This window comes from Microcaecilia unicolor, chromosome 11 (genome assembly GCF_901765095.1).
Source record: "Microcaecilia unicolor chromosome 11, aMicUni1.1, whole genome shotgun sequence".
Taxonomy (NCBI): domain Eukaryota; kingdom Metazoa; phylum Chordata; class Amphibia; order Gymnophiona; family Siphonopidae; genus Microcaecilia; species Microcaecilia unicolor.
In genome coordinates, this window is record NC_044041.1 from 65,705,191 (window position 1) to 65,718,710 (window position 13,520).

Consider the following 13,520-nt stretch of genomic DNA (forward strand, 5'->3'; position numbering starts at 1 on the left):
GGCTGCAGAACTTATTTGGGGTTTAGAATCCAACTCCAACCCTCCTAGGCCCATTTTTGTTCTGTTCCAGGCTACACTCATTTAGATGTTTCTTCTTTTCAGATCAATTTTTATTCTGGCCTCGCCGTTGCGAGACTCAATTGACCACTGTTTGTTGTGTTGTGTAAGCCTGGAAGCTAGGGATACCCCACTTGTGAGAATATCAGCCTGCTTGTCTTCGGAGAAAGAATAGTTACTTACCTGTAATAGGTGTTCTCCGAAGACAGCAGGCTGCATATTCTCACAAACCCTCCCACCTCCCCTTTTGGAGTTGTCTCCTTCATCTTTTGGATTTAACTGAGGGGCGTGTCCGCACGGCGAGCGGGAAGATGTGTGCGCACATGCGCAGTGCGATCGCTTGTGCGACGGAACGCCGTTAAAGAGATTTTTAGATTTTGCTTTAAAATCCTCCGGGGCCGACGTGACGTCACCCACTTGTGAGAATATGCAGCCTGCTGTCTTCGGAGAACACCTGTTACAGGTAAATAACTACTCTACATTGCCTAACAGGCATACTTGGGAGTTTATTGTAATCTTACCAATTTAAGATCTTGATATTACATATTTCTGAAATGTTTGGGTTTTTTTCAAGAGATTTTTGAAACTTTTTATTCTCTTGAATCAATCTCATGTTCTCTGGCAGTGAATTCCATACTTTTAAGTCCTTGACATTAGAGGCCAACTGAATTTCAGTTTGACTTGGCACCAGAACACAAAACTCAACCACACCCCCCCCCCCCCCCCCCCCCAAGACAAAATTCCATCTGACCACCTGTAGGCTCTCCCCAGGCCTATCTTTGGAAGCCCTGGTAGTTTAGTGGTCTCTTCAGGGACAGGAATGAACCCCACTCGTTCCTGCCCTGTGCTGCAGCTGTGACCCAAGGGCTGCTAAGACTACCATGGGAGGTCCTGGCAGCCATTGACATTGTAGGCCTCCAGCATCAACTGAGCCGAACTTACAAAAACTATTGATGTATGAAATGGTGTCCAGAATCCAGTTCCATCATTATACTTGAAGCATTCCTGAGTGAAAATCCACTTGTATGCAAAGGCAGGGAACCAACAGAATATGCAAAGCAGAACAAAGCTCTTCCAATAATTAGATCAGCAGACAAGGCAAAACAAGTGTCAAATGCACAAATACGGTGGAAAATAGTGTTACTCCGGGGACCTGTATGTGGATGAAGCCAGGACACATTGAATGGTTAAGAACAGGAGACCTGAAATCTCAGGATGAGAGAATGTTAGTTACAACCAAGGGCAGTAAATTATCGACAAGATGGTTCAGAGCAAGCATGGAAAAAACTTGGTAGAACAGAGATCTGTAGGTTCTGTTAAAAAAAATAAATAAAAAGCTGGAATCAGTTACTCATCTTGCAGATGTCTACAAAATGTTGATGGGAGGAGCTCCGCCGACAAGCGGAGAACTCAAACACCCCACGGTAAAAACAGAAGAAAGCAAAAAGTGGGCGAGTGACCAAGGATGCCAGAACCTGGAGGATGTTTGTTAATAAAGAATTTTATTAAAAGTTTTGAAGACTCAATGTACACACTATATCAGGTGTATTCTTCTGTGTTGATGGTTGCAATAATTCTGAGCGATCTTTCTCTATAGCCCTATTGAGTCCATTATTAATGTGTCGAAGTGGATAGCCCCTGACTGAAAATCTATCTTTCAAAATCCTTGCTTGATGGTCGAAATCATCAAAGTCTGAGCAGAGGCGTCGAAGACGAAGAAATTGACTCAAAGGCAAATTACTCTTCAAACTGGGGTTGTGATAGCTTGAATAATGCAAAAACATGTTACGATCTGTGGGTTTTCTGTAAATATTCGTTTTGAAAAAATAGTCAGTTTTTGTAATTGAAATGTCAAGGAAGTGAATGTTGTTACTATCATATTCTAAAGTGAATTTGAGATTCGGATCTTGACTATTCAGCCATTGATGAAATGAGAGGAGAGTTTCCTCGTTGCCTTGCCAAAGAATGAAGACATCGTCTATGTAGCGTCGGTAGATTTTAATGTGGTTTGCAAATTGATGGTTGGTAAGGAATTTTTCTTCAAATTTTCCCACATATAAGTTGGCTAAATCAGGTGCCATACTGGCGCCCATGGCAGTGCCTTTAATCTGTTGATAATACGTATCATTAAAGCGGAAGTAATTCTTAGTAAGCGCTATGGTTGCGCAAGTCAGAATCAAGTGATTGGGTATTCTTCGGTGCGTGGTCCTTTTATGTAAAATTTCTTCAATTATATTCAATGCTTCAAGTTGAGGAATGTTTGTGTATAACGACTCAATGTCCATGGTTACCATGATGGTGTCTGTTATCGGACCATCATAGTGTTCGAGGATGTTAATCATATGGGTAGTATCTTGCACATATGACAGAATAATTGGAACAAAGGGCCGTAAGAAGAAGTCCACAAAAATAGATAATGGTTCTAAAATGGAGCCGTTTCCTGAAACAATCGGTCTTCCAGGTGGATTTTCAGTGGACTTATGTATTTTTGGGAGTATGTAAATGGTCGGAATAACAGGGTGTCTCACCTGTAAAAATTGCCTTTCTTTTTCGGTAAGGAAGCCCATCTTAGATGAAACACTTATAAGTTCTTCTATATCTTTCTGAATTCCTCCAGTGGGGTCATCTTGTAAAGGGATATAAAAATTTGGATCATCTAATTGTCGCTGAACTTCTTGTACATATTTAGCTCGATCCATAATTACTATACCTCCCCCTTTGTCCGCTGGTTTGATCACAATAGAAGTATTGGTGGAGAGATCTTTATTGGCTCTACGTTCTAGCGTTGTGATGTTATAATAACGGGGCTTGATATTCTTCTCAACTTTCTTTAAGATCTCTATCCACGCATTGATGAAATGCTTCAATCAGTGGGTGTGAAGGACCGGGGGGTATCCAAGTAGAAGGTTTTTTTTACCACCGAGACCTCTTGTGTTGTACTGAGATTATTAGAGAATGCCTGTATAATCTGTAGCTTACGATTAAATTTAAAGAGGTCTACTCGTGTCTGAAAAGCATTGTATCCACTGGTGGGTACAAAGGATAAGCCCTTCTGGAGTACACTGAACTCTGTTACTGTGGGTTTGTATTGTGAGAGGTTAAAAATAGGTATTGTTTCCTCTACTGGCGATATAGATGTCAAATGTTGCCTCTGCGTTGATAATTCTGTGGGTATGTGTTCTGTGTTCTTCCTCTTCCTCTGCTTCTTCCTCTTTGTGTATAACGATCTTGTGGATGAAATGGGTGGCGCTGCGAATGAAATCTCGTGTCCTTCCTCCAAAGTTCTTCTAAAAAAGAATTTGTTTGAAGTTCTTGACTAGCTAAAAGAGATGTGTCGCGCTCAGTTGAGTGTCTAGACGTTCTTGCAGGTTGCTGGTGCATCATGGGGCTCCCAATAGGGGAAGTGTATTCGTCCCCAGAATCGCTTCTCACTCTTTTTCGTCTCTGTTCTGTATTGATATGGTCAACTTTGGTATTTGTTTGAGAAGGCCTAAGTTTAATTTGAGTAGACTGTTTAATGGGTCTTTTATTCTGAAAATATTGTCTGGATTTGGAAAAGGGGTAAATTGATCCCCTTTTATAATCTGCCTCATCTCTTCTAAATTTGCCATTTTTTGAATTTGTCACGCTTAGTGTTAACATCTTGCAATATAGCATCATAACTAGGGTCTAGGCTGTTTAATACGATTAATTTAGGTTCTAAGGTTTCCTTTAATATTTTACTCTTTGATTGTGCTGTTTCAGCTATTAAAATCATGAGATCGAAACTGCATTTATTGAGAATTGCACACCACTTGTCTAAAAATAACTGATTATCCAAGAACATCGTTGGAGCTTTGCTTATTCTGAGGCCTCTGGGTATGCGTTTAGACCTACAATAGCTGAGCATTGTACAAATCCCATCTCCATCCTGTTCAGCAATTGGATTTCATTGGAGCCCTGCTAGACATGCAGTTTTCTCCCTGTGCTGAAGGAGGACACTCTTGTCGCTCTTGCCACTCTGGTCCGAGCCAGCCATCAGGTTACAGTGTCCATGTCACGCCTGTGGCATGTCTTCACATGAGAACTACCCAGTGGTGCCAAGCCTCAGGGAACCTAGCTGATGTCGTACGAGTAACACCAGAGTTGGTTCAGTCTTTACTTTGGTGGATAATTCGGTCCAATTTGACTGGGGGACTTCCCCAGAAGGTGCCGATGACAGATGCATCCCGCCTGAGGTGGGGCGCTCATGTGGATGGGCTTCACACCCAGGGTGCTTGGTCATCTCAGGAATCAGATCTTCAGGTCCACCTCCTGGAGCTATGGGCAATCTGGAGTGCTTTAAGGGCTTTCAGAGAGAGGCTGTGCAACCAAATTGTACTCAGACAGTCTGGTTGCAGTGTAGTACACCAACAAGTAGAGGGGCACTGGATCACACCCACTGTGTCAGCAGGCCATCTGGATGTGGCACTGGGCACTCAAGCATGGGATGCTCCTTTACCTCGTGGGCAAATCCAACAGCCTGGCCGACAGACTGAGCAAGGTCATGCAACAGCACCAGTGGTCACTCAACATGGGCAAGTTGCCTGTGAGATCTTCCAAGTGTGGGGAGCCCCACTCACCACTTAATTCAGTCACAAAGTCCCTCAGTTCTGCTCCAGGCCAACAACAGGCTAGCCTCGGATGCCTTCCTCCTTCATTGGGGGGGGGGGGGGCAATCTGTATGCGCATCCTCCCATCCCTCTTCTGGGGAAGCCCTTGCTGAAACTCAAGCAAGACCAAGGAACCATGATCCTAATTGTTCTATACTGGCCCAGGCAGATCTAGTTCCATCCTCTTCAGGAGTTGTCCTCCAAAGGAGAGTTTTCTGACCCTTATCATGTAGAATAAGGGATCTTTTCTGCATCCCAGCCTCCAGTCTCTGGCCCTCACATCCTGGATTTTGAGTGCTTAGAATTTTCTTCCATTCTTTTTCTTGGGGGTGTCCCAGGGTCTTGCTGGCTTCCAGGAAATAATCTGCTAAGAGGTGTTACTCTTTCAAGTGGAGGAGGTTTGCTGTCTAGTGTGAGGGCAAGGCCCTAGACTCCCTTTCCTGCCCTACATAGACCCTGCTTCAATACCTTCTACACCTTTCTGAGTCTGCTCTCAAGACCAACTCTGTAAGGGTTCATCTTAGTTCAGTTAGTGCTCACCATTGCCTTGTAGAGGGTAGGCCCATCTCTAGAGAGACAAAGCCTCCTGTCAGACCTCCACCTGTGTAATGGAACCTCAGTGTCATTCTCACCCAGCTGATGAAAGCTCCTTTTGAGCTACTGGATTACTGTCATCTGAAGTATTTGACCTGGAAGGTCTTGTTTTTGGTGAGCTTCAGGCCCTAGTGGTGGATCCACCTTACAAATTTTATCATAATAGAGTAGTTCTCCGCACGAACCCTAAGTTCCTACCTAAGGTTATGTTGTAGATGCATCTGAACCAGTTGATCGTTCTTCCCAAATTGTGTCCCAAACTTTATGCCCATTCTGGCAAATGCGCACTGCACACCTTGGACTGCAAGCGAGCATTGGCCTCTTACTTGGACTGGACTAAGACCCTACAGACCACCCAGCTTTTTGTTTCTTTTGATCCAGCAGAATAGGGGTTGCCATTGTGCGTTTCCCAATTTCCAGTTGACTGTCAGATTGCATTTCATTCACTTATTCCCAGGCTGGGCTGATTCTTGAGGGTCATGTCAAGGTTCACACTGTCTGAGCCTTGGTGATGTAGGTAGCCCACTTGAGGTCAGCCTCTATTGAAGAAATTTGCAAGGCTGCGATGTGGTCTTCAGTCCACACATTCACATCTCAGTATTACCTTGTGATAGTCTGGACAGACAGTCGTGCAGAATTTTTTTTTTTTTTTTTTTGGGGGGGGGGGGGGGGCTAAAATCCAAGTCCACCCCCTAGGCCCATTTTGTTCTGGTCCAGGCTGCACTCTCACGAAATTGTATATAGTTTCAGGTTAATTACTTATTTTGCCTTTGCCATTGCAAGGTCCAATTTATCAATTGTGGTTGTTTTTTGTGAGACTGGTAGCTAGGGATTCCCACCTGTGAGAATATAGCCTGCTTGTCCTCTAAGAAAGCGAAGATACTTAACCTGTAGCAGGTATTCTCTGAGGACAGCAGGCCATTCATTCTCACATACCCTCCCACCTCCCCTTGGAGTTGATTCCATTCTATGTTGTTGTACTGATGGTCCTGTGCTCTCACGTATGCAAGGTGGGGATGCTGCATATGCTCTTAAAGCTGTATTAACTTGTTTAAGCTCCGCACCGGGTGACGTGGTTGATGTCACCCACATGTGAGAATGAATGGCCTGATGTCCTCTGAGAATACCTGCTACAGATAAGTATCTTTGCTTTTCCACCATGTCCTCCTCTCCCCCACATCAGACATCAATGCAAAAACAGCCCTCCCCATATAGACCTAGTCACTCAGTTTTATGTACTCAGATCTGTTCTGCTGAAAAGTTGCAAATATCCTTCTGCTCCATCACTCTATATCGCCATTGTTTCTTCATCCTGCATTACTGTTGGCAGACTCTTCACACTGATCCTAGATTCTCTTTGTTCTCCTTTGCAATTGGTTGGTTACTTTCTGCCACCTTTCAGCATCAGAACTTCAACCTCCTTCTGGCTTGGTCCTTCTAGATCTACTTCCTTCAGGGCTTTCATAACATCCTTCACTTTCTTGACCTGTTTGGTCTGTGTGTTGACTGTGAATGCCAGTCCAAGTGAAAACGGCCAGCAATAAGCGTAATCTTAATAGCCCTTCTCTTTTGCAGGGTCACCACTGCTAAATCTGCATGTACAACCACTTTTATGACACTATTCATATAGACACTTAAGGCCTCCATTCTGCTAGCAATCATTTCCTTGGTTCTGTTGTACAAACTAATTACAGTGTCCCATGGATTATGTATTATCATTTTTCCAGTTGCCCTGTCTGCTTGTTCACTTTTCACCTCCACATCCCAAACTCGATGTTCTCCTGAGGCCAACACAATCTCATAAATCCTCTTAGCCACATTCACATAATCTTCATACTCTATAATCTGAGAAACCCCTCCTATCCTGAGGTTTCTCCTCATAGTTTTCCAGGTCCTTCAGTTTCTCTTCTGTCTGCTCCTCATAGTTCTCCATGCTTACCAACCTTTTGCTTGTGTTTCTTAGATCCTCCATTTGCTCTTTCACTTTCCATTTAAAAGGTCTGCCAAGTCCATCCAGATTTTCTGCATCACCTCAAGCAGATCCCCCTCTTACCGCTGCTATTTCATCTTTTAGTTCCTGAAAACTTGGAGCTCCTCCGTGTTGATTGCATCTTCTGGGCCTGCATTGCCCTTCTCCCCTGCAGGCACCTCCTTCGCTTTGTCGCCTGCTGTTGTGCTACTCAGCTTCATTTTATTAGTTGCATCAGTTTTCACACTCTGTGATCCAAAAGCAAAGCTTTTGAGGTCACCCACTCTGCTTCATGTTGATGACATATGGGACCACTGCTCACCTTCTGCAACTTTTGTACATTTAATGGGGTGGTTTTTCCTTTAGGGATGAGAGTATTTCTCATTTTTTTTTCCATTTCTCAGATTGGAACTCTGCCGTTACCTGTCAGACTTGCTGGATAGCATCATTTCCTCTCCCTCACCTTCTTTTATTGTAATTGTGCTCTGTAGCCCTCTAAATCTTGCTTAAACTACTACTAGTTTCACTACCTCTGCTGGTAGGGTGTTTTGGACATCTGCCATCTTCGCTGAAGAATGATTTGCTACTAATTTCTCTAAGTCTTCTCCCCTCTGTCTAGCTTCATGTCGAGATCCCCTGTCTTTGAATTTATTTTTCTGTGGCTAAACTATTCATGTTAACCTTTCAGTTTGGACTAAAAAAATCTGTGACTCCTTTTTTTTTTTTTTTTTTTTTTTTCAGAACTCTGCTCCCTTCATCTGGTCAGTGAAGAAGCAGCACAGTTACACTGGGTTTAAATAAAAATGAGTTATCAGGATATGTAATTACAACAAAGTAAAGGGGAGAAGGGAGCAAGAAGAAATTGCACCTTCCTGTACTCCTTTTGAAGCCTGCTAAACATTTAAAATGTTTCATAGCTCCTCTTTCTCATCTTTTCCTTCAGACAGCATATTTGCAGTGTGTTAAGCTTCATTCTGTATCTTGATACTCTCTCTAGGTAGCTACATCACCACGATAGGGGTGGACTTTAAAATACGAACAGTTGAGATTAATGGAGAGAAGGTGAAGCTCCAGATCTGGGATACAGCAGGACAGGAGCGCTTCAGAACTATAACATCTACGTAAGTTCAGCCTGAGTGGCCAGTGAATTTATTTTTTAATGGTAAGACTGAGACTTCATCAATAGATTTAGCCCACTGGCGAGGTCTCATCACATTCTCATACCTCTGTTTCCAGCATATCTTGCAAGCTAGTTTTGTGTGTGGGTGTAGAAAACTTGTGGATGGATAACGGCTTGCTTTGTTACCTTCACTTAGTTTTTTCATTGTTTTCTAATGGAGAGGTTATTTTTTTATTCTGCTAAAGCCCTTGATATTCCTTTGATGGTCCTACCTGCTTAATTCCTGTTTTCATATCTATCTAGGCCAGTCCAGATTAATGGATCATGTCCCTTCCTGATCAGCAGATGAGGGTAGAGATACTGACTTTTCCAGCAACATCACCAGTTGTTGCATCGTTTATGACTTTTTCAGTAGTGCAGGAATCTTTCTGCCCACGACCTCTATATGAAGTGGATGGGCACAGAGTGTGGTGGCATTCTCTTGTGATTGCACACTCCTTAAGAGGTTCACTAGGCTGTGTGCTTCGTTTTGTGAGCTGTGGAGAAGACCTATATGGCACAATGGAGCAGAGTGACCTTGGAGGCAGCGCCCTCTGTTGGAGAGGGAAGCCAAATACATGTAGCACACCTCCTTTGGACTCGGGTGACATCTTTGGGTGGATACCTATGGAGGCTTTGTGCAAGGCAACTTGGTTGTCGCTGCCTAACTTCAGGATACCATGCCAGAGATGTAGATGTATGGCATGGGGCCTTGTCTTCTCTGTCCCAGCAGGACTGCTTTTGTACATCCCACTGGACTATAATGAAGGTGAAATTTAATCATACCTGTTAATGTCCTTTCCTTGAGTTCTGCTAGACCAATCAAGGGCCCATCCTAGAAGACTGTGGCATCAGGTACTGCTAAAGGGTTCTGTGTTGGATAGCTGGTTTGTGTGTTCTTCAGTGGTTTAAAAATAAAAATCATTACTATATGATATATTTGAACAAGGGGAATTTAAAACAGGTACCTTTCCTGATTCTACTTGGACAATAACATAATGAAGGATTCCAGGCTGCAGTAGCCCTTATACTAGTGATGTCACTAGAAATGTTAGTGTCTCTACCTCCATCTTCTGGTTGGGAAGGGACACAACCTGGTCTGGACTGGTCTAACAGGACTCAAAGAAAGAGAATGAACAGGCATGATTAAAATACTTTCACAGTAGATTCCACTCTCAGCCAGAGAGTGGGCTGGGCAGATCACTGTGGTGCTGATTCTAGAATCTGCTCCAGTTCTTTGCATGTAGATGATTCAGGTGACTTTCCTGCTTCTGTAAACCTATCCAACAGTCAAGTCTGAATTCCTGAGCTTTGGTTTATTTTTTCTGTGCCCTACAACAGCAGAAATCCTGTGGATCCTACAGTGGTTCGATTTAAATAGGGATATGCACAGGCAAAAATCCCCCCCCCCCCCCCCCCCCCAATGTTTCCTGATTTTCAGGTGTTTTTTGGTTAGTTTTGTATATCTGTTTTAATAGGGAGCTTCTAATGCAGACTAAACTTAATTTGTCACTTATTGTGGTGTTAAGGTGCAAGACGCACCTAAAAGCGGCCTGCACTGGTGTAGGCACGTTTTGGGTGCGCCTGGAAAAAAGTGGATTTTTTTTAATGTGCCAGAAAATGGACTTGTGGCAAATAAAAAACCATCACACGTCTATTTTCACCCCTGAGACTTTAACACCACCCACTGACTTAGCGGTAAGCTCTCACACGCTAACTAGGCGCTAAGCATGTAGCGTTTGCCAGCTGTTGATTACCGCCAGGTAAGGACCCTGCGGTAGAAAATAGAAAATATTTCTTCCACGTGTTTTGAGCACACACCAAAAATGGAATTACCACCTGGGTACGCAGTAGTGCCAATTTGATGCATGTTGGACACGCATAGGTTCCTACGCGCCTTAGTAAAATAGCCCAGGAGTGCATTAAAAATTTTAGAGCACACTAAATTTTTAAGGTGCATTCATGAATGCACACCCTTATTGCTTAGCTATGTTGGTTGCTGTGTGTTCACTTAAATTTTGCATGAGATCAGATATACAACTGAAACTTCCTTGATTTTAGTAAAGGTAGAACAAATACAAATGAAAAGAAAATTAAAAATGGTTGGTAAGGGGAGGTTAAATAGTTGGAATCTTTCATGGGCCTTACACTGTCTTTTTGTCTGCTAATAGATATTACAGAGGAACCCATGGAGTTATTGTTGTATATGATGTCACCAGTGCAGAATCCTTTGTAAATGTGAAACGATGGTTACATGAAATTAACCAGAACTGTGATGATGTGTGCCGGATATTAGGTGAGTGCAGCAAAAGATATGGTATTCAACAGGTTGTTTCCTGAAGCAAAAAGGGACAAATATTTTATTGGGAAAGGGGATGAGATTTGATATAACACCTTTCTGCGCTTACAGTCAAAGCGGTTTACATATTATGTACAGGTATTTATTTTGTACCTGGGCCAGTGGAGTATTAAGTTACTTGCCCAGAGTTGCAGAGGGCTACATTGGGAATTGAACTCGATTCTCCTGGTTCTCAAGCCACTGCAGTAACCACTAGGCGGCTACTCCTTTATTGTAAACTGCCCAGAAAGGTTGTTTTGAGGGCGGTGTATAAAATTTTAATTAACTTGAAAAAAAGTAGATCCTGTCTAAAGTTTTAAGGAGTTTCCCATCATGTGCACATCAACTAATAAAAACAAGCAAAAAAAGCCTGTTTTGTGAAAAATGAAACTGACCCTAGCAAGGCTATCATCTAATTGCAATTATGTTTTAAATCTCTCTTCCCTGCCTTCTCCTCCATCCATATCCAGCAATTCTCCCCTGCCTTCTCCTCCATCCATATCCAGCAATTCTCCCTGCCCTCCCCTCCATGTCCAGTGATTTCTCCTTTCTCCCCTGCCCTCCCACCCATGTCCCAACGATTCTCCTGTGTGTCCTCTCCTCCCATCCATGTCCAGCGATTATCCCCTGCCCTCCCCTCCATGTCTAGCGATTCTCCTCTGCCCTTCCCTTTTAAGCACCCGAGTTCCAGTTCAACCCCAGCCCTCTCCTGCCTGCCCTCTTGTCCCACAATAGCCCTCCTTTCCTTCTTGCTGCCCTGCCTTAAAATGTGTATTTTACCTCAAGTCGCAGCGGCAGCAGGTTCGTCTCGCCTCCGGCCTTCCCTTTCCTTCCCTCGCAGTGTCCCACCCTCCTCCGATGTAATTTCCTCTTTCCACAAGGGCGGGACACTGAGGGAAGGAAAGGGAAGACTGGAGGCGAGCCGATTACGTAGTAGCTCATTTGCATACGGTTATAAACCTAGCCAGCCAGCCGTCCAGGGATGCAGATTGAGAAATTATTATATAAGATATCCATTCATATCATACACATGTGAAAAGAATTTGTTTGTGGATAACCCACTTTCTTTCTCATGTCTCGTTTTTATGTGTGCATATTCAAGTAGCACCTACCATATGTATGCAGCATATGCATGGATTATTGATCTCGCATAGTGAGTGACAAGATTCACTACTGTGTTCTTTTCAGTGGGAAATAAGAATGATGATCCAGAGCGAAAGGTTGTGGAGACAGAAGATGCCTATAAGTTTGCAGGACAGATGGGTATCCAGCTGTTTGAGACCAGTGCCAAAGAAAATATTAATGTTGAAGAGGTATGTAGTAGTTTTAATTCTCTGAAAGGTATGTGCTCAGAGTCTTTGTGACTAAGGGACTGTGATTTTGTAATTTCTACATAAGTGTAAATTTTTTTGGCAGTTCTTCAGAAGTTACTAGCTCACAGGTTGCAACCAAGCTTAAAAATTATAGTTTGATGCACAGAAACCTGAGTGAGATTTGTTTCCAGCAGGGTTTTGTTTTTTCTGTTTATGCTGAGAGAAGAAAAAGGTACAGTGAAATGTGTACTTTTACTTTTTAAATTGTCATGAGCTTTAGTTTGATTCCATTGCAAGATCTTCATTTGACACTTGCATTTATTAGCCTGAGCTGAAAAATTCCCACCTCCATCTATTGCAGCATAGTCATAGCCACATGTCAGCATTACCTTGCAGTGCTGCACTCTGCAAGAAGATGATAGGACCAACCTAAAATGAATTTTCAAGACCACAAAGGCTCCTCCATATGTGAAGGCAGGGTTTAAAGGAGGAAGTTATATCAGTTACAGGCTAAAGACTATTTTGCTCACCTTTAGGTCCATCACTATGTCCATTCCCTTCCTCCACAAGTGCTATCTTAAGATGAGGTAGAGAGGGTTGAAGAAACTTTTCTTTTGCTTAATGACAAGAGAATTCAGACCACCCCTCTTTTTTTTTTTTTTTTTTTTTTTAATACATAGTTTTAAGTGCAGATCAGTCCGTGTTAATTATTCAGAAGTGAGTGGATGGTTGGTTGCAAGATCTGGGAGTTGAAATTAGTGGGGAAACTTTACAGAAATTACTGTGTCTCTCCTGTGAAGTTTGTAGATACAGCTTTGCAAGAGCAGGTTTATAAAATCGTGTGTAACTGGTTTCCAAACTACTTGAAGAGGTGTATATGTCGGGATCTTGATGGTCTAGAGGGGACTATACAATGATAAGTTTTGAGTCTGTGGCACTGATAGCAACAGACTTTGGGTCTGGTTGTGTTTCTTGAGGGAGTGGGAGGTGGAGGGTCAGGGTGGGTTTGGAGGTGGGAGTTGAATAATACAGTATAAAAAATTTTGAGCAACTGAGATGCTATTTGTATTGGTATCGTTGAATGACTGTTTATTGATATTTGTTTTTTGTACCTGTCTTTAAGATCCCAAAGCAGTACAATACATTTTATGCTGCTTATTCTAGAAATAAGCAGTGAATTTTCCCCAAGTCCATTTTAATAATGGTCTATGGACTTTTCCTTTAGGAAGCTATCCAAACCTTTTTTAAACCCCGCTAATCTAACTGCTTTTACTACATTCTCTGGCAACGAATTCCAGAGCTTAATTACATGTTGTGTGAAGAAATATTTTCTCAGATTCGTTTTAAATTTACTGCTTTTTAGCTTCATTGCATGCCCTCATTGCGTGCCCCCTAGTCCTAGTATTTTTGGAAAGAGTAAACAAGCGATTCACGTCTACTCTTTCCACTCCACTCATTA

The 13,520-nt window shown here is 42.7% G+C and overlaps 1 protein-coding gene across 1 annotated transcript in view; it reads left to right on the forward strand.

Moving 5' to 3' along the window:
* RAB35 (RAB35, member RAS oncogene family) overlaps positions 1–13,520 on the forward strand; it is a 46,686-nt gene that overhangs the window by 28,990 nt on the left and 4,176 nt on the right. Inside the window, exons 3-5 of the mRNA XM_030219510.1 lie at positions 8,249–8,372; positions 10,582–10,706; positions 11,937–12,061. Coding sequence (XP_030075370.1) covers positions 8,249–8,372; positions 10,582–10,706; positions 11,937–12,061 — 374 coding nt within the window. The remainder of the gene's footprint in view (positions 1–8,248; positions 8,373–10,581; positions 10,707–11,936; positions 12,062–13,520) is intronic.